We start from the raw sequence: 27,918 nt of genomic DNA on the forward strand, positions 1-27,918 counted from the left end.
ACAAGATGAACTTTCTACTGCTCTTAAACTCATGCCAAGTTACAGTACAAGGCACCAGGTCCTGATGGCTTTCCTGATAAAATCTATAAAGATTTCTTGACCATTTTATGAATGGGTTTCCCAGATAGCACTACTTTGTTGGCCGAACATTGGCAACATTTTTAGTAACCTTTTTTTTCAGTACGCTGATGTCGGGCAAACATTGGCTCAACGTCATTTTGTCTGTTAGCCCAACGTTGGCCCCTTGGTGTATGGTTTAGTAGATAATTACAAGGTAGGTACAACAATTGTTCAGTAGATAATTACAAGGTTGGAAATTAGAAATAAAATTATATTGCTTTAGCCAGTGCAACGGGCTCTCTCAATGATGCCATCACATCAGGAGCTCATATGAGGTTTGATTACTACTCTAGTACATAAATAGCATTAAAAGAACCATATATCTAACTCAGTGGACACCGCCGTTGGCCCAACGTTGGTCCAACAATGTCATCTGTGTTGCTCTCCCTGATAGGCGGCCACACTTCTCTGCGTTCGTTCTACTGACTGACCAATGCTGAATGTGTGTGCGCCTGTCAGGAAGTATCACCACTTTCCACTTGTGAACAATGTGTACAAGGACAGACATTGCTTTTTTTGAGAATTTCTAGCTATTTATAAGTATAATTCTGTTTCCTAAATATTGCATATAGAACTATGAATATAACTATAAATATTTAGTGATCCACGAAGCCTGTGAGCTTACTGTCTGGATGTTCAACTGGGTCAATAAACAAGCTCTAGAGGACAAAGAACTATAAAGGTAAAAATTAGAGAATGTAAAATGTTTGCGTGAACCCGCGGCGTGCGCGTGCGCTCTTTTCCTTTGCCGAGTTTTGATCTAAAGTCAGATGAATGCCCGCGCTGAGAGATTTATAAGAGATTTCTTTTTCCCAGAAATATAACAAACACACATTTATACGTGTTAAATAAGCGCTGTCTTTGCGGCGCTGTGCGAAACGCACGCCAAAGTGAGCCGCCTTCCTATCTCAGTCATAATATACAAATATGTTTTTGCTGTGTAGTGGACCGCGCGCGCACAACCTCTCGCGGGTGAGCCTCTGAATACGCCATTTTAACGGGGCTGGGAATAAGAAACACCGCACTGGCAGAACTAGACTAATGATTATGAATGCGTCGGGGAGGAAACTGACTGGCCATTTTGATAATTTATTGATAAGTTTATGTCTCTGGTTTCGTCTGTGAGTAGATGTGCTGTAGTAATCCTGATAAAATATAAAGGCTCACTGTGTTAACATTTACTTTGCTTAAATTCGATGGAACTAAGAAACGCCTATATTTAAGTTCTAAATTTGTACTGTAATTTTAGTACTGTGATGATAAATTCGTTTAATGTTTCACTTGTATTTTATAAGGTTTTCGCCGGCGGTGATGAAGCGCAACGGGGGTGCTGGGATGTGAAAATGTAATTTAGTAAAACGTTTTCATTATTTATAAAGGACATGATCATAACAGCCTACTGCATTTAATTCTTATAATAATGCAAAAACACATCAACATGTGCTGACGCAGTAGCACGTTTCAATTTTTATGGTCCTTTATTTTCGTTTATTTCAGTTAATAAATCTACTACAAATTTAAAGAACACAAAATATAAGATGACAAAAAACATACATGCGTAGCTTTTCTAATTACACATAATAAGATCTAAAGGCTCACTGTGTTAACGTTTACTTTGCTTAAATTCGATCCTAATTAGATTTAATTTAATTTAAATTCTACATTTGTACTGTAATTTTAATACTGTGATTATGAATTTGTTTAACTACAACGTTTCACTTGATTTCATCCGCTACTACGTGCAGCTCTAATGGAGCGCGGCTCATTAATCCCTGAGAGAATGAACTGATGCCTGAGGCGTCAGTCTATACTTATATAGCGCCACTCAGCGGTAGAAGCCAGCAAACACACAAGCCCAAATGTAAAATGGGAATACAGATGAGTAACATCTGTATAATTCACTTTTCCAATTATGGATTACATCGTCTAAAATTGGACGTCTAAAACAGTTTTGGTTCATTTTCTGACACGCTCAAGTTCATCGAAAAACAATACAGAATAGCGCACTCTGTTTGCTTTCATTTTACAAAATCATAAAGTTTTTGCGTCATTGTGAGTGCGCTTAAATAAAAGTGGATCTTATAAAGGCTATGTAGCTTATATAGTTTCATTATATCATTTTTGAATATTAATCTGGCAAACTTTTTCTAATGCACACCCGGAGCCTGTTATCTGGGTATATGCTAGTGTTACGCATGATATAATCTAAAGGCTAAATATAAAAGGAATAAATTTACTTTGCTTAAATTCGATGCAAATAAGAAGCGCCTAAATTCTATTTAAATTCCAAATCTGTACTGTAATTTAGTACTGTGATGGTAAATTCGTTTAATGTTTCACTTGTATTTCATAAGGTTTTGCCAGCGGTGGTACAGCGCAACAGGGGTCATTATTTATTAGTAAAGAAAATTATGATGATCATAACAGCCTACTGCATTTAATTCTTATAATAATGCAAAAACACAAGCGGGGCTGAATGACCGACATCTGCTGACGCAGTAGAATGTTCTGACAAAGTTTTAATTTTATGATCATTTATTTTAATTAATAAATCTACTAAAAATTTAAAGAACACAAAATATAAGATGACACAAAACCCTATAGATTTAAATCGACTGCTGCTTGCCAAGAAGGCCATGGAATCAACTTCCATGCACTCTCTTTCCCCACTTTTACACACACACCTGCATCTGACCTGCTGCTTCTTTTTCCTTTTTGCTCGCCCCCCAAAAAAATTTCTTCCCCCCCTTTATCCGCATCTCCTTGTGTCTGTGTAATGGGTTTCTCAGCCTGACAACTCACTATATATCACATGTAATGTCAAATTCTTTGTTTGTATAAAAAACTAAAAAAAAACCATATGCACATGCATGCGCACATACACAGAATTTACCTGTTTTCCACACAATGGGGCTTTAGGAATATTCATGTCAGGATTCTCTGTAAATATTCAAAATAATTACTTTAAAATTATTACCAAAATACAAGAATGATTTCTGATGTGAGGATAAAAGGATTTAAGATCTGAATACAGGATGCAAAATTATATCAACATTACCTGTTGCAGGTAAGGAACTTTTTGCGAGACTTTCAGAGATAGTCAAGCACTGTAGCTCGTAAATGTCACCAGGAAATCCTGGAGTTTTAATTAGTTCATCCATGTGTAGTGAAACCCAGCCATCTAAACACACACACACACACACACACACACACACACACACACACACACACGTACATATATACCTACAGTTAAATATATGGAATTTATCAGATGTCCTTTTCCAGAGTGAAAAAAGGCAGTCTTTTTCATTAGTTCCCTTTCAAAGGCTGCGTGAAAACGCTATGGGAACATCTTTCTGTGTTGCCGGTTGTGAAGCATGTGTGTATCAAACGCCAAATTTTGGCATATATAACCTCAGTCAGGTGACGTCATCTGATGAAGCGCACCTGCAGGTTATAAATAGGAGTGAACCGGAAACATTCCTCAGATCTTTTTGTCTTCAAAGGACCGTATTGTGATTGTGTGTAATGTGTGCAAGCGAATTTAAAAGTATTAACTCACCGATATGGTGGAGTTTGAAAAAAAAAAGACGACAGGCTGCTGTCGGGTGGCCGGGGGGAGGAGCCTCGGATAAACGGCACTCTCTCTCTCCCTTCTTTCTGGGCAACCTTCATGACGAGTTAACTCTTTCATGGAATAGCCTCATTCATCCCGTGTTTTCATGCCATCATCTTCGATTTATTTGAATATTGTTGATGCAAGGCACGGTTATATGATGATGTCCCAGATAGAAGAGACGCTTGGGGCTATCTCTTTCCTGGGACATCATCCTGCCTGAAAAAGCATACACTCCCCACCAAGCCGTGTAGACTGACATCTTCCCGGGTGGGGAAAAGCTTTCAGGCAGCTGATCAAGCTGTTGCTCTACTGCACACCATGGCGGTTTTGCAGGCTTACCAGGCTGACCTGCTGAAAGACTTGATCATTGGCGGATCTCTTCAACGTCGTTCCTGGAATTACGCCGAGCCACAGACCTCTCTCTTCGTGCAACAAAGCAGACGGCCCGTGCTATCGGCTGTTTTTACGGCTGCAATGGTGCTCTGCAGAGAGTTACCTGTGGCTAAATCTCACGGGAATCAAGGATGAGGAGCGTGCATTCCTTCTTGATCCCCCCCATTTCACCCTCCAGCCTGTTTGGCAATGCCGTTAACGTCGCCACTAGGTTGGGAAGGCGAAATTATATGAACAAGCCTTCTGGAAATTTCCTCCCCGCCATGCTCAAGAGTCGGCCACCCAGTCCCGACCGGGTCTGACTCTCGCAAGGCGTGAGAGAGAGATAGTGTTATGAACCTGGCACCCCCTCGTAATACTGGGGTGCGACGCGCCACTCTGCCCCTTTCGGAGAAACTGGCAACGTGGAAGCTACTGCCAAGTATATCTCCTTGGGTACTGAGCACTGTAGTGAAAGCTACAGGATCCAGTTCTCACATCGCCCTCCGTGTTTTAACGGCGTGGTCTCCACTTCCGTCAAACCGGAAAGAGCGCATCTGCTGACTCTGGAGTTACAAGACGTTCCAGGGAATAGGGGCTGTCAAATTTTGACTGTCAAAATGATTGCTCTCGAATCCAACCAAGGGATTGGTTTGTGATAATCGATCCGAAGGACGCATATTTTCACACGGAAATATTGCCACAACGCAGGAAGTTTCTGAGGTTCGCTTTCGGGGGCAAAGCTTACCAGTATCAGGTCCTTCCATTTGGCACATTAGACGACTAGCTATGCTGGCTCAGTCTCAGAAGTTAGCGCTTTGACATCGGGATGTCATCCTAGCTCATCTCCGTCCCTAGAATTGAGACATAACGCCATAAAAGTGTTCTCTTACCTGCTCAGAACACAACATATTGGGTGTCACCTACGATTCGATCGCAATGTGAACACAGGGGTCTCCTGCGCGTGTCAAATCCATTTCCAACACCCTGAAGGAAACTAAGCTAGGCCAGAAAGTGACTGTTTATTACTTTCAGAGATTTTTAGATCTCATGGCAGCTGTGTCCACGGTGATACCTTTGGGCCTCTGCACATGAGATCGTTTTAGTTGTGGCTAAAAGCAAAGGGACTCTGGGCCAATCCCCAGAGGCAAATAAGGGTTACGCGTCAAGGGCTTCGTACCCTTTCTATGTGGTTCAGGACCCAGTTTTTGACTTTGGGTCCCACTCTACGTGCGACTTTTTGTCGTCGCAGAAGCTAACGACAGACGCTTCCCTCACGGGCTGGGTTGCGGTTCTGCTTTGGGCACAGGACGAGTTTCTGTCTCTCAAGGCAATTTACACTCCAGGGCATATGGAGTTGGGAGCCCTGGAACCTTCAACGCACTAGAAGAACTTATGCCCTCAAGGAGAGGGTATTTGAAAGTGGTGCATGGCGAAACATGTAGACCCAGTCCACGGCCGAATTGTTTCAGTGCTGGAGTTCTGCAAGGAGTTGTCCTCAGGCTTATGCACTAGTACCCTCAGAATGTACGTAGCCACTATTTCGGCTTCTCATGTTCTGACGGATAGGGTCTGGGACACCCCTTCCAAACCACTAGAGTCAGCGCCTGTCTGGCTTCTGACCCTCAAGATGGTTTTACTTATAATCACTTTTGGAGATCTGCAGGCTTTCCTTCCTGCCTAGACTTTGCCCCTGGGCTATTCAGAGCTATTCAGCATCCTCACCCGAACTATTTTCATTCTTGACCATGCACCCAGTCTTCCTCGAAGCCTTCTTTCCTCCGCCTTTTACAGCTCCGGAGCAGGATAGGTTTCATTTACTATCTTCAGTACGCACTCTTCAGATTTACGTCCACTGCCCTAGCCAGTGGCGTAAGTCAGAGCAGCCTTTTTTCATCATATCGGTGAGAGATGCTATTGCCCTAGCCTACGAGGCGCGTGGTCACACTTCGCCTCGAGGAATCAGGGCTCATCCGACCAGGGGGATTGCCTCATCTATTGCGCTGGCAAGAGGTGTTACCCTGCAGCAAGTGTGTGATGCGGCAGGTTGGTCCTCTCCGCACACATTTGTAAGATTCTATAGTCTGGATGTTCATGCTACTCCGGGCTCACAGGTCCTCGACTCAGCCTCCCAGAGATAGTTCGTCTCGGGTTACTTTGCTGTAACCCTGTTCCCTGAAAAGGCGGGAACGAGATGCTGCATGAAAACGCTATGGGAACATCTTGTGTACCAAACATGCCAAATTTTTGGCTTTTATCACCTCGGTCAGGTGACGTCATCTGATAGGACGCACCTGCAGGTTATAAATAGGAGTGAACCGGAAACATTCCTCAGATTGATTTGTCTGAACCGACGTCCGGTCACATGGACGTAAATCTGAAGAGCACGTACTGGACACAGTGAGTGAAGTCTCTCCTGCTCTGAAGCTGTAAAGGCGGAGGACGGAAGGCTTCAAAAACAATAGGGATGTACAAACCTCTTAGAGAGGTAACACCATTTAGAAAAACCATCTTAATGGTCAGAAACCTGAGGCGCTGACTCTAGTGGTTCAACAAGGGGGCACAAGCCAAAGGACAATTTTTTTCTGCAGAAACTCCAGCACTGAAACAATTCGGCAGTGGACTGGGTCTACCTGCTTCGTCATGCACCAACTTTCAAATACATTCTATTTGAGGGGAGGCAGCCCTAGTACTTAGAATAGTCTTAATTACGCTGGCTGGAAGACCAGCTTGACTTAGAGAGTCAGAGAGTAGTAAAGGGGACATTTGCTGATCTTGCGAGGCAAAAAGGTCCACCTCTGCTAAATGAAATTTTCCCAGAATGTAAATCGCCCTGAGGGACAGGAATCTGGTGCGCTAGCTATTTAGCGGCGCGAGCACAGTCCGCCCTGGCGATTAATATATGAGACTTCCATAGTGTTGTCCACCCGCACTAGGACATGGTAGTCTCAACTGCTGGAGGAAGTGCTTTAGGGCCTGAAATAGAGCCATGATTTTGAGGCAATTGATGTGCCGCGCAAAAAGATGGCCTCTCCAGCTCCCTTGGGCTGGACGGTCATCTAAGACCGCACCCCAGCCCATGAGGGAAGCGTCTGTCGTTAGCATCTGCGACGACAAGACGAACTTAGAGTGGGACCCAGAGTCAGAAACCGGGGTCTGAACCACATAGGAAGGGTACGAAGCACCTGGCGCGTAGCCCTTATTAGGGATTGGCCCTAGAGTAAAATCCCCTGGTTCTTAGCCACAACTGAAATGCTCTCATGTGCAGAAGGTCCAAAGGTGTCACCGTGGATACAGCTGCCATGAGAGCTAAGATCTCTGAAAGTGATGGTCACTTTCTGGTCTAGCTTGATTTCCTTGACGGTGTTGAGAATGGATTCGACACGAGCGGGAGACAGCTGTGCCCGCCTCTGCTCAAATTCCATTCCAAATTCCATCTCAATCCTAGGAAACGAAGATTAGCTAGAACGACATGCTGATGTCGAAGCGCTAGCTACTGAGACTGGGCCATACGATCCTTCTCCTTGATGCCCCTGAGATTCAACCACAAGTGGCTCTCCGCGGAGACCATAGCAGCCATAAAACGGCCGATAGCACAAGCCGTCTGCTTTGTTGCACGAAGAGACAAGTCTGTGGCCCGGCGTAAGTCCAATACACCTCACCTTGCAGAGCCCCGCCAGTACTCAAGTCAGCAGGTCAGCCTGGTAGGCGTGCAAAACCGCCATGGTGTGCAATGGAGCACCAACCTGACCTGCTGCCTGAAAAGCTTTTCCCTCCAGGGAAGATAAAAAGTCTACACAGCTTGAAAGGAAGGATGATGTCCCAGAAGAGAGATAGCCTGGAAGCGTCTCTTCTATCTGGGAGTCATCATATAACTCCGCGCTTCTACCTCAACTATATTTAAATAAATAAATAAGTTGATGGCAGGAAACACGGGATGAATACAGCTTACCCCATGAAAGGGTTAACTCATATGGAGATTGCTAAGAAAAGGGGAGAGAGCGTTGTTGAGGCTCCGCCCCCTGGCCACCTGACAGAACCTGGCGTCTATGTTTTTATTTATTTATTTTTAAGTGCTTAGAGGCTATTACCATCTCTGCGGAAGCAAAAGAGGATGTTTATCCTTGCTCATTCGCAAGAAGCGCAGCGCGCGCTTGCGAGCAGACAGAGGGATTTTCCGATCCGATGAGAACGCGAAAGAAAGGAGTTTTAAATCCGTCTCTCACTGCTCTGCCGGATGCACGAGTTTAAGCCCCAGGAATGCGCGGCGGCTCGAGGCTTCTCAAGGAATACGAGGCGCGCGCATAGCCCTTATTTGAAGCAGTAAAGTGTAGAGATCGCCCTCCGATATGGATTATACACACGGAGGGACATCTTGTTTAAACTCTGCCATTATCGGTGAGTTAAACACTTATTTTGCTGGTTTGCACAACCCGCTCACAACTTGGTGAAGACAAGAATCTGAGGAATGTTTCCGGTTTACTCCTATTTATAACCTGCAGGTGCGTCCTATTAGATGACGTCACCTGACCGAGGTGATAAAAGCCAAAAATTTGGCGTGTTTGGTACACACATGCTTCACAACTGGCAACATAACAAGATGTTCCCATAGCGTTTTCACGCAGCATTGAGTGTAGCCTTTGAAAGGGAACTGACACCTCCTCTGTCTTTGTGCGCACACGCTACACAACCTTGGGGTCCAGACACTTGCAGTGCGGCGGTGTTGGTATTCTTGTTCTCATAGCATTTTCACGCAGCATCAAGTGTAGCCTTTGAAAGGGAACGTCTTGGGTTACTTTACTGTAACCCTGTTCCGTGAAAAGGCGGGAACGAGATGCTGCGCTCCAATGCCCCACTGCCTGCGCGACTGGACATCCTTTCAGACAAAATTGATGTGAGGAATGTTTACGGTTACCTCCTATTTATAATCTGCAGGTGCGCAGATGACGTCACCTGACCGAGGTTATATATGCCAAAATTTGGCAATTTTTGTACACACATGCTTTACAACCGGCAACACAGAAAGATGTTCCCATAGCGTTTCCACGCAGCATCTCGTTCCCGCCTTTTCAGGGAACAGAGTTACAGCAAAGTAACCCGAGATGTTCCTCATGGTGTAGGTCAGGTACTAAGTGTACAAGCATCGCTATACAGATTTGTGCATATAATTCACAAATGCAACATAAAAATTGTTACACATTGGCACAACTTTGTAAGAGAATAACATATGAGATCTTCTTCATTTTCACTTTATTTGAATTATTTACTAGAATGAAGTAATGTAAACAATACATTAAACATAAATAACCTTCAAAGGTAGCAATATATCCACAGCCTCCTGAAATCCGAGGTAGACTTGTAAGGAGCACAATGTCAAAAGCAGTTCCATCTGAGAATGAAGTTTTGATTTGTGTAATGCTGTGTCTAAAAATCACACACATTAAAAAAAACAACAACAGTAAAAAATTTTTTAGATGAGGATTTAACAGTCAGTAAGCAATCACAAGGGCTTATTTATAGGCAGACACAAACAGTGCAATATTTATATATTTAATATTACGGTGGAACCTCGGATTGCGAGTAACACGGTTTGTGAGTGTTCCGCAAGACAAGCAAAGACTTTTAATAAAATTTGACTTGAAAAACGAACAAGTCTTGGTTTACGAGTACCGAGTATCATGTATCACGCATGCGCTTCTTGTTTTGACGCTGACCGTCATGTGATCACAACTGAGCCAGCGTTTTTTGTCTCTTTTGTGCTGCGGAATTGTTGGTAATCATCTCCCCTGCTGGGTCTTAGTGCTCGTCTCTTACTAGTATAATCAATATGCGTATATGTGTGTACTGAAACACTGTGACCACATGTGTGTGCGCGTTAAACATATTTGATTTTGTGTTCGAAATCGTGTGTGTACAGCATCTGTGTACTGTCTCCCATAACACACGTGTGTGCATGCGTGTAAAGCAAAAGAAAATCTCATTAGAGGTTAAAAATCCATTTACTCGCGCGTAATTTGACACCGTGCCGGTTCACTCTCTCTATCTCGCCTTCAGTGTGTGTGTTTGTTTGTGTGTGAAGCACCACCTCTCTGCTTCACACACACACACACACACTAAAGGCGAGAGAGAGAGAGAGAGAGAGTGAACCGGCACGGTGTCAAATTACGCGCGAGTAAATACTAAAAAAAATTTGTTTTAATAAAAAAATTAAAACTAATTTTATATTTTGTATTAGTTATTTTTATGTATTTTTTTTTGGTGAAATGAATAATTAAAATTTCTATTATTTCTTATGGGAAAATGTGCTTTGATTTATGGTGTTTTGGAATACGAGCCACTTCCAGGATAAATTATGCTCATAATTCAAGGTTCCACTGTATCCTTAGATGACATAAAATGCTTAAAAACTTTTTTTTTTTTAATTTACAGCCAAAATAAAACTTTCAGTAACACTTATTATGGTTACAGGATAAGAAGGGAAGCGCATGAAGTGATGCACCTATCATGCATAGTGTCCTATCGTACAGGCCTCTGGAGACAGTCTTATGATCTGGGGTTGCTTCAGTTACTTAAGTCTAGACTCAGCAATGTTGGGTGGAAATAAAATTAAATCAGCTGACCACCTGAATGTACTGAATCACCAGGGTATTACATCTATGGAGTTTTAAATCCTTGCTGGCACAGCCATATTCCAGGACCCAAATTGTAAAAGAACAATTCTGGGACCGTGAGAAATTATTTTCACAAATTATATACTTTAACATTATCACCAAAATAATAGTCTGTGGACACCACAGTATGTGCACAATCATCAAAGTTGAAGGAGGTCAAGGGGTGATCTGCCATTAGTTTGTTTGTTTTTCTCTTAAAGTGGCAAATTTAAGATGCTTTAAACTGTTTATAGACAATTAAAATACTCATTCTTCATTTCTCAGCAGACTGAAATATTGGCGATAACTATTCAATGACTTTACAGTGTTAATGAATACTTCAATACTACTACTACTACTAATAATAATAATAATTTTAATTTTTAAGTATCATTATTACCTCACACAGAAGAGAAGCCGCTGACTTTGCCTTGGATCATCAAAGTAAGACTGTAGTAGCAGGAGTTTGCGTGCTCCTTTATCAATACCAAGAAATTCACTGGAAGAAATAACGACCTCATCAGTTTTGTCACAACCCTGTGCAGTGTCCCAGTAAGTCAATTTGTTTTTTTTGTAATAGAGTAGTTTAAATTGTTCATCAAAAAATGTCCATAATGAAATATATTTCATAAGAGAATAACATCGTTACCTTACTGCTTGAGAAAATGACTGCTCTGTGTAAAATTCATTCAGTAAGAAGAGACACGAATCACGATCTGCAATACCAAGCTCCTTACTGATCTTCTCCACATCTCTTTTATTGAGCAGTCGAGAATATGTGGATACCTATTGCAAATATAAAATTCCAATAAACATCCAAAATGCATAATAATATAAAATTACATAAAATATTCAGTGAAGAATTCACACATAGAACATACCTCAAGACAAATTCCATCAGTTTCATGCTCTCGGTATGTCTTTAAAGCCTTTATTAGGTTGCCATGTGGCTGCTTTGAAAAGTACACCTCTAGAAGCTTCTCAGAATTTTCCTCCATGTATTTTGTGGCTCTCAAAACAGAATCTGGAGTTGCACACTGAAGAAGCATTTCCTGGGCCATTTCAAGAGTTTTCTCTCTCTCATCATGATCCAGTTCCCGGGACACTATTTGTGGACAGCAGTGTAAAAGTACAGATGCACACGTATCTTCTGTGTAGCCAACTATAGTGTCATATTTCTTCTTGTTAGAGAAGAGCTGGTTTCTTTCAGATAAATCCTGTGTCACGAATTTGTTAAGCCCTTCCTCCAGTTCAGCCTGCAGCTCTTGAGCATGGTCTGGGAGAATATCACTAATCTCCAAGCAGTGTTTTTCCAAGCGATTTAGCAGCGGTGTAGGGAACTGCTCATACACTGTGCTTTTCTCTTCGATGACAATCAGTCGAAATTCATCTTTGACTCTGCATTTTACTCTATGAGATCCCAGCCCCAGGTCAACATAGTAACTCCCCCCTAATTTCACATAGCATTGATTCAAAGCATCGTAGAGACTCTCATAAAGGCTCTGAATATTGAGTAGGACAACTGACCTTCCTGTCTCCATGCAGGTCTTTATTTTGTTTACTGTGCGGCAAACCTGAGAGTATTCTTCATCATGTGGAAATCCTGATCCAAAGATGATTTCAACATTGCTTTCATTAATGATCTTCTGGGATTTCAAAATCTGAAGAGCAGCGTGATTAACTGTTGGCAGTAGAAGGTACCTGGAAGTAAACCCTGAGGTCTCTATGTTCAGGTTTTCTCTGAGCAGAGAGACAGTGTCACATTTTTTTGTTATTTCCATAAAAAAATCCCTAAATATTTTCAGAACATTTAGAGAATCCAAACCATCAAAATTCCTTTGCACAGCTCTGGTTAGATCTTCATCTGCTGGCCTGCCATTTGCTTCTATGACATAGGACATGATCAACTTTACAAGACTGTAAAAATCCCTGAGTCCAAAGAATTCAGTTTTCTGTTCTTCAAGCACTCTTAAGTAGAACTTGGTAAGCTTGGGAATCAAGCCCCTAATCGCACTGTTGACTGCCTCCTTATCGCTTGAACAAATGTCATGAGCTGTGTTTTTAAGCTCTTCTGCCAGTGGTGATGTTCTCAGAACCAAAATGCCACGGTTCATCTTCGCTGGATCCAGTGACCAGTTGGAAATTCCAATAAATCCAACTTTCTTGAATTCATCAGGACTTTCATCATCAACACATCCATATTCCAGTAGGGGGTGTAATGTTTTTAGTGGCATTTTTGGAGAGTCTTCTGCTAATCCAATTTCATCAAGAACCACAACAGCAACATATTCATTCAAATTTTTATTATACTGAAACTGTGCACATTGCCTGAATATTGAGATGATCCCATCAGGAGTCGAGTGTGGGCTGCACTGGAATGAGGCCAGTTGTGCCTGCTTGTATCCCTTAAAAAGATCATTTGGGGAAGCCTTTCCCTGCATTGCATGAGCAGCAATTGTCTTAGACAAAGATTTTGAGCTCCCAGGTTTTCCAACTAGAAACAGTGGAATTCTTAAGTTCATGCATACAACCATCATGAACACATTTTCCTTTAGAGCATTATTCTTTGCCACTGAAGTGGGGCAGTCAACATTTGATATAAATGCTTCTTTGCAAAACTCAATCTCTCTCTGAATGTCAACACAGGACAAAGCGAAAGCTTTTGAAATTTGTTTTAAGTATTTATTTCGATTTTCCAGTGAAGCCAAGTAGCAAACTCCAACTGCAAGAATAAGCGACCGAACCAAATCATTATAAATTTCTTTGCTTCCTTCTGCTTTCTTCCTTTTGTCAATTTCCTTAAACAATGAGTGCCTTTGTTGGTAAAACCACATGACTGTTTTCATGCACCGCTCTATGTCTCTGAGACTGACCATCCGGCATTCATCAGTTAACTCTGCCATATGCTTCTGAGAGGCAGAAATAACCTTTGTAAATAATGCTTGATTTCCATCATTTGGAAGTTTTTTTTTGTCAAAAAAAGTCTTGACCATCTGTGTGATGTAGAGCTCCTGTGTGTGCTCGTTTAACTTTCCAAAGTCCCATACCAGAGGAGTAAGACTTGGCGGTAATGGCTGAACTCTGTAGACCAGCTGCCGCATTGGTATCTGCCCAAGTTTCTCCCCAGTGTTCTCACTTCTGACTCTGTATCCCAATCCAGCTCGTTCCAGTTGCTCTATGGCCTCCTTTGAGTGCTTCCTGTAAGGATTACATGCTGCAATGATTTTAAGGCGAGGTGCATTGATCTGTTCTCCATTGACAGACTTGTCACAGATCACCTCCTTAATTGCATTAACGGCCTCTGTTGTATTAGCTTCATCAAAAAACAGCACTGTATCCAATTTATGCATTTCATTCTCTTTTGAAATCTTAATTGCCTTTCTTACTTTGCTGTAAATTACCTCTGATGATGTGCCTCCATGTACCCGCACCACAATCAGGTTTTGTCTCTTTTTCTTCCTTGATCTCAGCAAATCACACATGAACTGAACCAGCCGGGTCTTTCCACATCCTGTTTCTCCCATGATGATTACAGGAATGTCTGACTCAAACCGAAGATGAATGGCAAGGATTTTCATCACATTATCTAACGTCAACTGATATGTATCATCAGGATCCTCAATGGTCTGCACTCCTAGCACTCTGCCTATAATACCAAGCTGCTCTTCACGGGACAGATCCTCAAAGTCAATGTTAAATGGCACTCTTTGAGCCTTTAATTGGTTAAAAAGTCTCTTATCAATAATATTCTTCTCCACTACAACCTTAGTACGAGCATCAACTGCATCCAAGTTGTGAATGTGGAATCCTAAAAAAGTCATGGACTCATTGTCTGAATTGAATACAATGTAAGGGTGAGCCTGTTGTTCCCATCGTCGTCGGAGTTGGAATTCTTTGAGAGCCATATCTTCTGCTGCTGCATCCTGCACATTCTTATCACTGTCATCCGACGTCTTTAGGGATCTCATGGAAAAATCCTTGGACATTATCATCATGAATTTCACAACAAATTTTTTAAAGCCTGTCAGGTCATCTTTTAAGGCAGCACTACAAAAACACGATTGTTCGCATTTCTTCAATTGGCTGTTTAGAAAGTGTGTGAAATTCCTCAGTTCTCCCCAAGATGGGTTTTTAAGGTCACAGAACTGCAAAAGGCACTCCAACCACTCCTTTGGTGAATCTTCAACAACTCTGGGATTAAAAGAGAAACCCTCAAGGTGGTCTGGTTTGAGTCTGTAGATTTTAAAGTATTGGTAAGTGCGCTGAAAGGCTTCACTATGAAACTCTGCATCATCCATTAGTTGGTAGTCTTTATCACATGATCCCTTCTGCTCTAGATATCTCAGCGTTTTCTCAGGAGAAAGACACTTAACAGTTGGCAACATTTCCAAAAATACATCTTCTACTTGAGGTGATATCTAAGAGCAAAAATAGTGACAAAAATTATTAAAATGTCCTTAAAAATTCTAACACAATGAGAAGCTAACCATGTCACATAAAAAGTGTTAAGAATTGTAATTCACAATAACACAGAATCTAGTCAAATCACAAAAGCCAGAACCTTCTGGAACTTAAATTTACAACAGCTACAGAAATTTAATTCACAAACGAATTTTACTACGGCGATTACCTCCGAGCAGTGCTGGTCACATTCCCTGTACTTTTTTTTTGTGTATTCCACCAAGTAAATGTGGGAGTCATTGCACCTCCATATGGTACCATCAGGGCTGTGGAAACATCTCAGCACAAACAGCTGTAGCAGAAATGTGTACAGTCCTTTTGTCACCTGAACACAGGATGCAAATTAGTGCTAGAACAGTGTATGACGTGTGGTATGCAGTATTCTTTGGGCACTATAGAAACACCACATACCATGTTCAATAAATCCTTTTCTAGTTCAAAGTAATGTATCAAGATTACATGTATTTTATTTCATCAGCATTTTATTTAAACAGTACTAACCACAGGGGGAATGTCAAAGTGAAATATTCTTGGGACTTTTTCCATGGGTTTGTCCTCATACTGTTGCAGCTGAGAGACAATGTCTTCAGTCCTCAGCTGCGACTGGCTCATCCGTATTGTTTTATAAGTAAATCCTGAATTTTTAAGGTTTTCTTCAGACACTTTTACAAGATTTTTCGCATAGAGGGATTTACCTGTTGTACAAAAATAAATAAGAAAAAGTAAAAAAGTAAAAAGGCAAATGTCCTGAACAATTTTAGCTTAATAAATGATATTTTATTTATATTATATTTCATTTCAGATATTTCATATACTGAAGACTTTGATAATAGTCAAATGAATAATTCATCTTACCCATGCCAGCATGTTCTGAGAAAATGAGTTTTGTTTTCAGCTGAAATTGATCAGGTTGGTTCAATTTCATAAATCCAGTTTCATCTTCTGGGGATGTTTGGTGCTTGTGTAGAAGATACTGTTTAATTTCCTCATTTCGTTTCAGATTTTCAGTGACTGTTCTCTTATACATGTCAAAAGCAGTGGCAACATAACTCTGATGTGCCTTTGAGTCACACAAGATAATGAACTGGTAATTTCTCTTGTACATGTCTCCCTGGACATGAGTCTCCTGTGTTTTTTGGTAGAAAATGGATTCAAACTTTCGGGACACATCGTGATTGAGTTTTTCTGCATTCAGTAAGCAGTAGATCTTCTCATGCATGCTGCCAGACTGTACAGCTCTTCTGATTATCAGTTCCACCTCTTCTGCGGTCGTGTCAGAGGTACAGACCAAAACTTCATCGTAGGCTGGTAACGGTTGATCTTTATCATTGTACAGAGACAGACAAAGTGGAAGCATTTCAACATCTTTACAGGAAATCAGGTTGGGTTTGCCACCTTCCAAAATAATTGGCAGTTTTCGTTTCACGGTCACTTCTGCAGATTTGGAAAGGTGGTTCATGGTTTCCCCAAGAACATCTAAATCTACAAACTTGTCAGATACGAGTCCTGAGAGTTTGTTGTGGTATGTCTTCCAAAGCATCGCAATCTTCTCATCTGAATTTTCCAAGTTGGCAAATGCTGCTTCAATCTGCTCCTCAGTCATTGAAAAAGACACTTCTTCTGTTGTGAGTCCACCTTTGAATTTCATTTGATTTTTAAGGACGCATTCCCTTCTTTCCTCATACTTCTCATACCATTCCTGGACCCATTCGTCATCATTTTCATGATCATCAATGCATTCCATCACAGTGTTTCGGTACTCCTCTGTAGTCTCTGAATCATTATAATCTTCTGGTACTTGCTCATCTTCTTCACAAAACTTTATTGCTGCTTTGATCTGTTCCTCTCTATATCCTGTATCAAGAAAGTATTCTATTATGTCTGGATAATCATTGAGGAACTTCTTGAGCTCAAGTGATTCCTGTGAACCACCGCTGTCAACTGGGGTTTCGAGTGCTTTGATGAGTGCATTTTTCACATCATCTTCTTTAATGCTGTCCTTTATGATAGACAACATGTTTAGAAGTCCAGTGCTGATGTTCTCCCACCCAATCCGAAATTCAGCCAGAGAGCAACACAGATAGACCAGCTGTTTGGCTGTAAAGTAATTTAAATGGTAGTATGTGTTCCTTTTCTGCTCTATGTACTTTAACCATTCAGAGAGACAACCTCTCATGCTTTCACACAGTCCTTTCAACTCATCAAGCAACTGTCTGTAACCTTTGATCTCTACACTTGTAATACCAAATTTCACCCAAATTTTAATATCATGTGCTTGTCCGCAGTAGGCCGCCATCTCCCAGTCTTGAAACAGAATATGTCCAGCATCACGGAGCTCGAGGAAGCACTTTCCCACATTTATCATCTGCTCCAAAACCTAAAAAAAAAAGAACATGGCAAACACTGTTGCTTTTTCAGAGTAGCAGCAGCAATTCTACACCATGTGCGTAAACCCCACCTTAAATTAAGGTGGAGGGTTTATACCCAAGCACTACCAATCTGCCACTCCTAAGCTGTTAAGCAAAACCCTTAAATATTTGCTCCAAATAAGCATGGCTGATCCTGGGCTGTGCCAACCTTCCTAAATGGGATATGTGAAAAAAGACCTGAACTCTGCTGTAGGATACATGAGACAAACTGTCTAAACATATCTAAAGTGTCTGTCATTTGTTAACATGTCTACATTTATTTAAAATTTTGATGGTCATCAGTGTTTTAAGAACTGATCAAGCAAACAAAGTCTGCAATTAAACAGAGAAAAGCCTTTCAACTGAATTGCCTAATAATTAAATTTAAATTACTTCACTTTCAGATTATTCTGACTCCATATTATTCTGTCTCCTTCCTCCTCAAGTTTCCTAGTTTCGCCTGTGCTAGCTCGTTTGCCTGTATGTTTGTGGCCTTGATTCTGCTTCACGTTTTGGATGCAAACATTTCTTTGCATTGCCAAACCATTTATTTATTTTTTCAAGTATATGACCTTCTTTAAATTCTGAAGTATCAAGTTCTCTGTTTTTGTATCTGTGATTTTGTCCTAATGTTTTTTATTCTCTTTTGATTTACCAAAGTATACATGCATGCTTTATTTCATTGTTTGGATTTAACTAAGAGCATTTGCATTTAAGATTTGCATTTTAAACAAAAATATCTGGGGGCAAGCTGTTGCCCCATCTGAATTGTCTTAGACCTGTTGCCCTGCATTGACTTTTAACATTGACATGTTCCTGAAGGCTTTGACTAACAGGAGTGGGGTTGGGAAAGTAGAATTCAAGCCAAATGTGCATTATGGTATTACCTAGTGATGCATTAAACATTCTACAACACAGATATAGATAATTATAGTCTTTCTTTTTAGTTTATAGACCCTGTGAGAATTTTGATTCTTCCTACTTTAATTCTTTCAGCTGAGATTATTCAAGGTACATACAGTTTCTTGTTAGTAAGGTGGGCCCAGAGAGCAGGGTCAGCCATTATACAGCGCCCCTGAAGTAGACAGTGTCAAGGGCCTTGTTTAAGAGCCCAACGGCAGCAACCTGGTGGGGCTGGGACACGAACCGTCGACCTTTCGAACTACCACCCCCACTACTATTTGGTAGTATTTGGTAGTATTTAGGGAGACCTTTTTGTTATCTCTAGCTTTGTTTACTACTGTACAGTACGTAGATAGTGACCTGTTTAACTACACAAAAAAGGAAATAGCTACATTTCTATGAAATGGTTTATTTTTGCAATCAGATGTGTAAATTCTGTCATTACTTAAGTATTTTGAGGACATTATAACTTCAACCATAAACCTACCTCAATATAAGTGGTGATTTCATCCTCTCGGTTTTTAACACTCACAGTAATCAGCATCAGTTTGTTTTGCAGTTCTTGAAGCTCAGCAAGATTGTATGTTCTACACTTTACATCATGTCCACCATATACATTTTCTTTGCATCTTAATGTGATGCAGTCTTCCAGATAAATCTTTAATACATAATCAGGGAATGCAGCAAGTCATTTAGTACAAACAAATCATGTATTTTGCTTTAATTTTGTGTCCTCAAAATTATATAATTAATAAGTTATAGTGCAAGAGCTTAAACTATAACAGTGTCTGATAGTAATATGTTAGGTGCATAACTAATATCCTTAGTGATAAAATAATAGATATTTAATATTTTACCTTGGTTTGAGCTCCAGATGGAATTTTGATGCTGTAAATCCCACTTTCATTTATATCAGTGGCCTGTTGCAAAGACGATCTCTCAACAGATCCATGAGTCTCATAGGCGATTTTAAGCCACTCCATGTTGGCACAGGAGTCTCTCTGTTAAAATTTTTAGTAACACATTTTTTCATTATGTAATAGTGGTGTTTTGTGGTGCAGATAAGAAACACACAAAAATTTACATTCCTATACACATCACAAATTTCTTAGTGGGGTTTGGGGCAGCAAGGGGAATATTCTGTCCTGAGATCAGGACAGTGGTAGTGTTTGCACAGTGTAGAATAAAGTTACTGCACGTGTGTTTGTGGATATTAGTTTGTGGCTTTGGTAAGGGTGTGTGTTTGTAAGAGGGATGCTGTTCAAGGAGATTCAAATTTGGTAGTTTTAATTTTAATAATGTAGAGTTACTTACATTTTTATTTAATCAACTAGGTTTGTGTGTTTATAACATTGATTGTCAATTTTATCAGTTTTTTTTTTTTTTTATAATTGAAGGTTTATATAAAAGAATCTGTATAAAATATACAACAATATTAAGTTTAATTTTTAGCATTCACATCAGATTATATTAATTTTGTTTCTTTTAAGATTGTGTGCAATTGCAGAGTGCTCAAAAAAAAAAACTCCACATAGTGTAGGACAGAAAAGTAGGAATAATCAAGAAGCAAAGCTGAGGCTGATTTCTTTTTCCCCAGACAATAGATTTATGTATAAGTGACAGATATGTTTATTACACATTCTGATTTTGTCAACAATAAGTGCAATGGTATGTCTAGAAACCTGTATTGCTGTGACAGCGAGCGGTGCAGTAACTATAACCTTTAGCAGTATAGTGCACAAGGGGGGAATCTTTTTTCATGTACACTGTAAAAAATCCAACTAGATAAATGTTGAATGAATTAATACTGTATTGTTGGCCCAACTTCTTACAGTGGTATTTGTTGACACAACAGGTAACAATGTGTTCCTAAAAGGTTTTGGAGACACAGGTTAAATAATTTAAAAAAAATCAAGTTGAGCCAGAAATTTACGTTTCCTGAGATGCAATCATTTGATTTATAAGACTCCCCCCCCCTCCCCCCTGTCGGACTGATGCTATAAAACTGGTGTATTTTACTGATCTTTAAGCAAAATAGAACCTGTGTTCTTTTATGCAGATCACTGTTTAAACTTTGACTAGTTTGAAAGAATAAAGTTTTTTTAAGTAATGTTTGTGTGTTTTAATTGTTGTATCAACTAGAGATATCTTACCTATTTAAATAGGTGAAACCTCGGGCTAAGTATATTTAAATTGAGCCCACAACCAATACTACTTGAGTTGACTTTAATATTTAAATCACAAGTTGAGTCAATTTAAGATTTTGAACTGGGTACACAATGTGTCAACTAAACAGCAATGTGAAATACTTTTTGGCCAGCAGCTTTTTCTAAAAATGGTTTAAACTTGTTACTAATCTTTTATATGTTGAGGTAGCTTTATTATATATATTTTTTTTTACAGTGTAGAAGCAAAAATGCATTTCAAATTAAACATACCAATTTATCTTTTAGTTTTTCATCACTTTCTAAAGCACGTTGAATCTTTTTGACAGCTTGAAGGAGCTCTTCAAGGTTTTCAGATGGATGGTATATTATTGGTGCAGTGGCAGATATGGCGTCTCTGAAACAGCACACTTTGTCAATGTCCATGGTATTTTCTCCAGCAGAGATCGAGGCCAGCTCCACAAACGCAGTTAGCTCTGCAGTGTCTAAAAAAAAAAAAAGATAAATTAAGTAATAAATAGTAAGCAAATTTCATTATTTTAATTTAAATAGAAATAACTGTGGCTTTATTATTATTATTATTATCATTATTATTATTATTATTGTTATTATTATTATTATTATTATTTATAATTGCTTTGTAAGCATTTTCAAAATTTCAATAATGGCTCATAAAGAATGTGCAAAGAATTTAATTACTTCTCGGCCAAGAGGTGTTCAATATTCATGTTACTATTATAAAGAAAGAAATATTGAACACTAACCTTTTATGATTTCTTTAATCCAGGAGATGAATCCTCTTCTGATGCATTCATTTAATTCTCTTAGAAAGCTAACTGTTTGTTTTGGAATTTTCATCAATTTGTTTCCAACTTTTAACATACTTTCACTGAGATCACACAAGCGCTTTCCATCCGTATGCTGCAGTTAGACATTAGAACAACTTCATATGCAATGTTTAAATTATATTAATTATAGGCATGGCATTTCCAAGGATTAATGAATACATTTTATTTAAAGTTTACTAAGGAACGTATAACGTTAATTAAATATGATTATCTTTTATGCTGTTTTATCTATACATTTTAATAATGCTCAGCTTCAGAATATTCATGTATGTTCCTTATGTCCCATTTCTCCTTTATTTTAGTCATAGCCAATTCCCATTTGTCTACCATCAAGGCAAAAACTACCAAACAGGGAGGGTGAAGACTTTCACGTGCTTCCTCCGAGCAGTGTTAATGAGAGATGCACCACTGTCACCACCACTTTGTATTGCATGAGCTCACAGATGCCCATGATTAGCTAGTGTTGCTTAATTGATGTAAGCTGTGAGTGTGCCATTGCTTTCTCCGATAAACATCCAGAAAATAATGCTGTCACACTCTTTATATAAAATTGGCATTGCATATACTCCTGCTCAGGTCTGATTATATAATTCTTGTGACAAAAGTTTGAAATTTTTGCTAAAGTTGTAATCTGGAAAGAAAAAATTCAAAACCTTCATACCTCGATGTTATCAATGCCATCAAAGTCTCCACATAGACCAAGGTTATTTTTCATTTCAATGATCACATCTGCATTTTCTTTTGCAGCCTGAAGGGCTCTGTATCTTTCAATGTGTTCTTCTGTCTTCTGAATCCATTCATCTTTATCGTCACCAAACACTTCCCCCATTGTCTTCAGTTCTTTTGACATGTTATCTAAAAAATTGCCCAGTTTAGTCTTCAGGTCCTGCAGACTCATTGACAGATCCCTCAAGGTCTCATACGAGTTTTTAAAATCTTTAAATGCTGGCTTGTAAATTTCATCGTACACTTCATCCAGTGGAATTAATTGAATATCTCTGAACTCAGTGTCCTTGACATGATTTGCTGTTTTTCGCCACAGTTCTTTAAAATATGTGCTTGTACGCAAACAATTAATCTTCTCAAATGGCTGAGCATTGAGGAAATATGTATCACTTCCAGGTTCTTCACTGAATAGCGTGTCCATGATTGTTTTCAGAGAACGTTCCTCCTTGTCTAGATCGATCAACAAAGTTGTCTCAAGATGTTTTACATCAACTGAAAAACAATAATAGAAAATGTAGTTACTGTATATTAGAATTTCATTTTTTCTGCATTAATTTGTCACAAAATGTGATCTGATCTTCATTTAAGTCAAGAGTACTGACAAAAATAACAACACAAACTAACAACACTGTCTAAAATAACAACACAAAAATAATAATGTAAAAAAACATGTCAACAACAACCATAAAACCTCTAGTGTGTGAATCCTGGAGTTACTGACCTCAAAAAAGCTCATTAGAGTCAGGTGTTAGCATACCTGGAATCCTGTTAAGTAAATGAGTTTGGAGGTGTGGACTAAAGCTCCTTTGACTGTTAACAATCACACAAAATTTTGGAGTTTGCTCCACGCAAGAAGAATACACTAATGTGAGCCAGGCCTTGCCAAAAAGAGCTTTCAGAGGATCTACGATCAAGAACTGTTGATTTACGTAAAGCTGGGAACGGATACAATTCAACTGTCTATAGGTGAATTACAAATAATAGTTAAATTAGAGTTAAAGTACAAATAATCTACAAATGAAGACACTTTGGGACTGTTTCTACTCTACCAAAAAGTGGGTGCTGAGTCAAAACGACCCCAAGAGCACAACGAAGACTCATCAGTGAAGTAAAGGAACAACCCCGAGTGACAGACAAAGATTTGAGGGCATCTTTGGAACTGGGTAACGTCTGTGTTCATGTGCGTAAAACATTAAACAAGCAGGGTGTCCATGGCAGGACACCACAAAGGAAGCTGCTGTTTACTAGAAAGAATATCGCTGCACATCTGAAGTTATTGAATAAACACATTGACACTCCACAACAGTATCAGCAAAATGTTTTGTGCACTGATGAAATTAAGATTGAGCTATCTGGAAAGAACATGCAGTGCTACATTTGATGTAAAAAGGCACTGCATATCATCATGAAAAGCATTAAAGCAGCTTTGCCAGGAAGGTGGTGGGCAAAGTGGCGGAGTGGGCCCACGTGAGCAGCGGCTCCTGCATGCTCCCTAAAGCTGCTCCACTCACTGTCTTGGCCAACTGGCCCCTCCCTGCTCTCCTTGGGTGCAGCCACAGACTGGAGTCCAATCCAGCATCTGAAGGCTTGGTGGCTTTCCTGGCTGCGAACAGGGGCCTTACCCAAAGCACAGTGGCCTTTTCCCCTTTGGCGGCAGGATTACAATAGCTGGCTCTTGGCAAAAGTGAAAGTGCCTCAGAGCCCGTGCAGTCCTTTCGCGGCTGTCCATAGGGCGAAGATAATTACAAAAAACACTGTCTCGGTTCGATATTTTATTTTTTTTTACTATCATTTTTTTGGATTTTTACCAGATTTTTCTCCCTAATTTGGTCGTGTCCAATTCCTCCCAGTCACTAGGGGGCTCCCACATTAAGCTTCTACTACCATTCAGTCGGGAGGGACGCAAACTATCCCGTGTTTCCTCTAAGTAATTATTTAAGAAGGATTGATTGGGGCATGAAATTATACAAAATCAGTTTTTCATACAGGTGTGTTTTATATAAATATTTTGGCCTGTAATGAATGATGAGTGGTAGTGAAAATAAATTGTAATATAATTATAATAAAACTGCTTAAAAAAGGAAACATTCCACTGTACCTGGCAGATCTTGATTAAGTTCATTGAGTACCTTTACTTTGCTTTTTTGGCTTTCAAGTCTTTTAAAATTCTCCTTTGCTTCCTCTATTGCCTTCTGAAATACATCCATGTTTTCTCCTACACAGAAAAAAAAACAGACTGTGTTCTCTAAAAATATGGTTTTGGTTCAGTTCTAGGTTACCCTGAAGTATTTGTTTAAAATTATTCTCAGTTGCTAAATATGTATTATAACAAACATCCATTCATGCCAGCATTCTCAACTTCTAATTTATCTCCTAATCAAAGGCATAGCTTTGCTAAATAGCGTTGCTGTGGGACTTTACCACACATATAGTACCAGTCAAAAACTTGGACATACCTTCTAAATCCAAGGACTTTACTGATTTTTATTTCTTTCTACATTGCCAAAAAAAAAGAGAAAAATGCTGAAGGCATTCAAAATATACAATCATCTCCTTTGAATAGTTGATATTGAGATGTATCTGCATGTATTCCTGGGAAGGTCTTCATGAGAGACAGTTTCATCATGGAGCTTGATTGGTTTTGCAAATGTACTTGACAATACAGTGGAACCTTGGATTGCAAGCATAATTCGTTTTGGAAGCGGGCTCATATATCAAAACACTTTTTGACACAGATTATTCGTACAACAACCCAAAAATAAATACATAAAAATAATTTATCCAAAATATAAAGTAAAAATAAAACTTAAAAAACTTTACCTTTAAAAAAAGTAAAAATAAATCCTGACAAATAAGTGTTTCCATTAGTATTTCTGTGCGCATGCACTGTGTATGTGTACGCACATGGTGTATATGGTTGTGTGTTTGTTTGTGCGCGTATGCGCTGTGTATGTGTGTTTATGTGTGTAAAGCTAAAGTAAGAGAAGAGGAGGAATGACTCCCTCTCCCCCCTCTCATCTTACACAGTAACCCTTCCTCCTCTCTTATTTAAAAGGAAGAGGACTACTGTGCTGGACGAATTTCACACAAACACATACACATACACACTAACGGAAACACTGCCCCATTGGGAAAATTAACAAGAAACATCTCTGACACTCGAAAGCATGCACAAACTAACAGACTCACTGCTGTAAAGTAAAAATAAAACTAATTAACCTGCACTTTACCTTTGAAAAGAATTGCCACAGAGCAGTGTTTCTATTAAGTGTGTGTGTGTGTGTGTGTGTGTAGGAAAAGAAGGCGTGTGTGATGGAGGGAAGGCGGCACAGTGTCCAATGACTCGCGCACAAACATTAAGAGAGAGAGAAAATGGATCTTTAACCTCTCTAATGCCACTTGCTTTTGCTTTACATGTGCGCACACACGTATTTTATAATAAACGCTGTACACACACACACACACAGACACAAAATTAAATGTGTTTTACACACACACACACACGTGGTCACAGTGTTATAGTAAACAGTACACGCGTGCACAGATGTTAAATATACCAGTAAGAGACAAGCACCAAGACCCAGCAGGGGAGAGGATCACCCACAATTCTGTAGCGCGTAAAAGAGAACCGTTGGCTCAGTTGTGATCACGTGACATTCGGCATCAAAACAAGAAGCTCATGCGTGATACATGATACTCGGTTCTCGTAAACCAATACTTGTTCGTTTTCCAAGTCAAATTTATTAAAAATCTTTGCTCGTCCTGCGGAAGGCTTGCAAACTGCATTACTCGCAATCTGAGGTTCCACTGTACTGTTCTTGCATGAACTGTTCCAAAACAGCCGCATGTCCTAAAATAACATTCGACTGTTGCTATTGTTGTTTTTACTTTACATTACCTAATGCCATGTGTGCTATTTTTATAGCTGTGCAGTATTGTTCCAGAAAGTAGAAAATAAATCACAGGAAAAAACCTTATATTAGAAGGTGTGTCCAAACCTTTTAACTGGTACTGCCAAAAAATTGCTCATTTGAAATTACCATGATTAATTAACTTTGGTATACATCATGAAAAATGAGGCTATGGTCTGTATAAATCTGTATATGTTGTGCTGGAGCATGGTCGAGCGTTGCCTGCAGATTGAGAGGACGGGCAATGCCTCCCACCCGTGGTTTGTTAAATTTACTTATGGTGTATTTTTGTCAGGGGAGAGAGAGCTGAGCAGCACAGAATTTTGTGTGTGTTTGCGTGCATGCATGTGTGTGGGTGTGTGTATTTGTGTCAGAATATCAAAAGCATAATGACAAATAGTATTTTAACCCTAAGGGATATTGAACCATTTGTTATTGAGGTGGGAACCTGTCTCATACACACAAAATGTGCCTAGGGAAAATTTACACAAATCGAAAGTTTAGAACTTACCTAAAAAGTAACGGTTGATCTGTTGCTTTCTTTTGATGATCTCTTTCAATAGTTTGCATGGTAGAGACTTGTTCATAATTTTCCTAATCAGTTGGTCCATTAGATTCTTTACTCCTTGTATTTGTTCTTTTATTTTGGGATGTTTCTTGCAGATTTTGTCCATTCCTTGTTGCTCTGCATGGACAGATGGAAATTCTCATTAGTACCAGATATATATATATATATATATATATATATATATATATATATATATAGTATGAATCTATCATACAAGTGGCACCACAGATATACCTACACGAGATGAGGTCTCATAAAAAAACAGTAATTTTATTAAGGAAAATGGGAAAAGGTAAGGAGTGTTTTATTGAAGTAGGGAGGATGAAAAAAAGGGAAGGAACTCAGAGGAACCTCACCATGCTACATACTGTACTACCTTTGAGAGCTCTATCATACAAATTTGAGAAATTTCTGTTTCACAGACGTACTTTGTGATTTTAATCCCGTCCGAATCTGCCATGTCTGTCTTTCTCTCACACGACCTCTGTAAAAATTCCAGAGCAAATTGCCTACTGTTTTTCAGCAAACTCTGCGATCCTCAAAGAAATCTAATCCCGTCCGAATGCGAATGTCTGTGATTGCCAAAATGTTTTTTTTTTAAACGCGTTTTCTTTTGTGTTTTGGTCAACGTGAACTACGGTACTATCTCTAGCACGCCGGTATTCAAGTTTGCGCACCAATAATGGATGTAGATGTGGATGGACAAACGTGACAAAGTTTTTTATAAACTGCCTCCCAAACCTTGTGGTTGTGTACACAATTTTCAAACTGAAAACTGAAACGTAGGTTCGCTCCAAACAGAAATTAAAGCTAATGTTTGCTCCCGACTCCAGTGTCGCATTGCTTTCTTTTTCGCGGCTATTTCACCATATCGGTCATATGACCATACGCAATCCACGCATCCTGGACATGTGGTCTTGTGCAACGCCCACATGTAAAACACAGACACTCCTACCTCACGGAGATGTTAGTCCCATCCGAATGCATACATGAAACGACAGACGTCGTCTGAAAAAACTTTGTTTGGAAAACTAGTCCCGTCTGAATAGGGCTATAGTTCTCGAAGAACTGAGAAAGGCAGAGCTAATAGCAAACCCCAAAAAATTTCATCAGCACATCATGGCAATGATAACGGCCTCCCCATGGGGCATGCTATTTTCTGGTTGT

At 39.6% G+C, this 27,918-nt stretch overlaps 1 protein-coding gene across 1 annotated transcript in view; it reads right to left on the minus strand.

The window, feature by feature from the left end:
* LOC128509711 (E3 ubiquitin-protein ligase rnf213-alpha-like) overlaps positions 1-27,918 on the minus strand; it is a 101,799-nt gene that overhangs the window by 40,315 nt on the left and 33,566 nt on the right. Inside the window, exons 15-30 of the mRNA XM_053481544.1 lie at positions 26,695-26,868; positions 24,371-24,487; positions 22,208-22,764; positions 21,463-21,619; positions 20,972-21,183; positions 19,391-19,534; positions 19,021-19,191; positions 16,078-17,599; positions 15,724-15,917; positions 15,392-15,547; positions 11,643-15,179; positions 11,411-11,547; positions 11,162-11,260; positions 9,420-9,535; positions 3,179-3,301; positions 3,014-3,060 (exon numbers count right to left, since the gene is read on the minus strand). Of these exons, the coding sequence (XP_053337519.1) occupies positions 3,014-3,060; positions 3,179-3,301; positions 9,420-9,535; positions 11,162-11,260; positions 11,411-11,547; positions 11,643-15,179; positions 15,392-15,547; positions 15,724-15,917; positions 16,078-17,599; positions 19,021-19,191; positions 19,391-19,534; positions 20,972-21,183; positions 21,463-21,619; positions 22,208-22,764; positions 24,371-24,487; positions 26,695-26,868 (7,463 nt within the window). The remainder of the gene's footprint in view (positions 1-3,013; positions 3,061-3,178; positions 3,302-9,419; positions 9,536-11,161; positions 11,261-11,410; positions 11,548-11,642; positions 15,180-15,391; positions 15,548-15,723; positions 15,918-16,077; positions 17,600-19,020; positions 19,192-19,390; positions 19,535-20,971; positions 21,184-21,462; positions 21,620-22,207; positions 22,765-24,370; positions 24,488-26,694; positions 26,869-27,918) is intronic.

Source organism: Clarias gariepinus, chromosome 21 (genome assembly GCF_024256425.1).
Source record: "Clarias gariepinus isolate MV-2021 ecotype Netherlands chromosome 21, CGAR_prim_01v2, whole genome shotgun sequence".
NCBI classification, from domain to species: Eukaryota; Metazoa; Chordata; class Actinopteri; order Siluriformes; family Clariidae; genus Clarias; species Clarias gariepinus.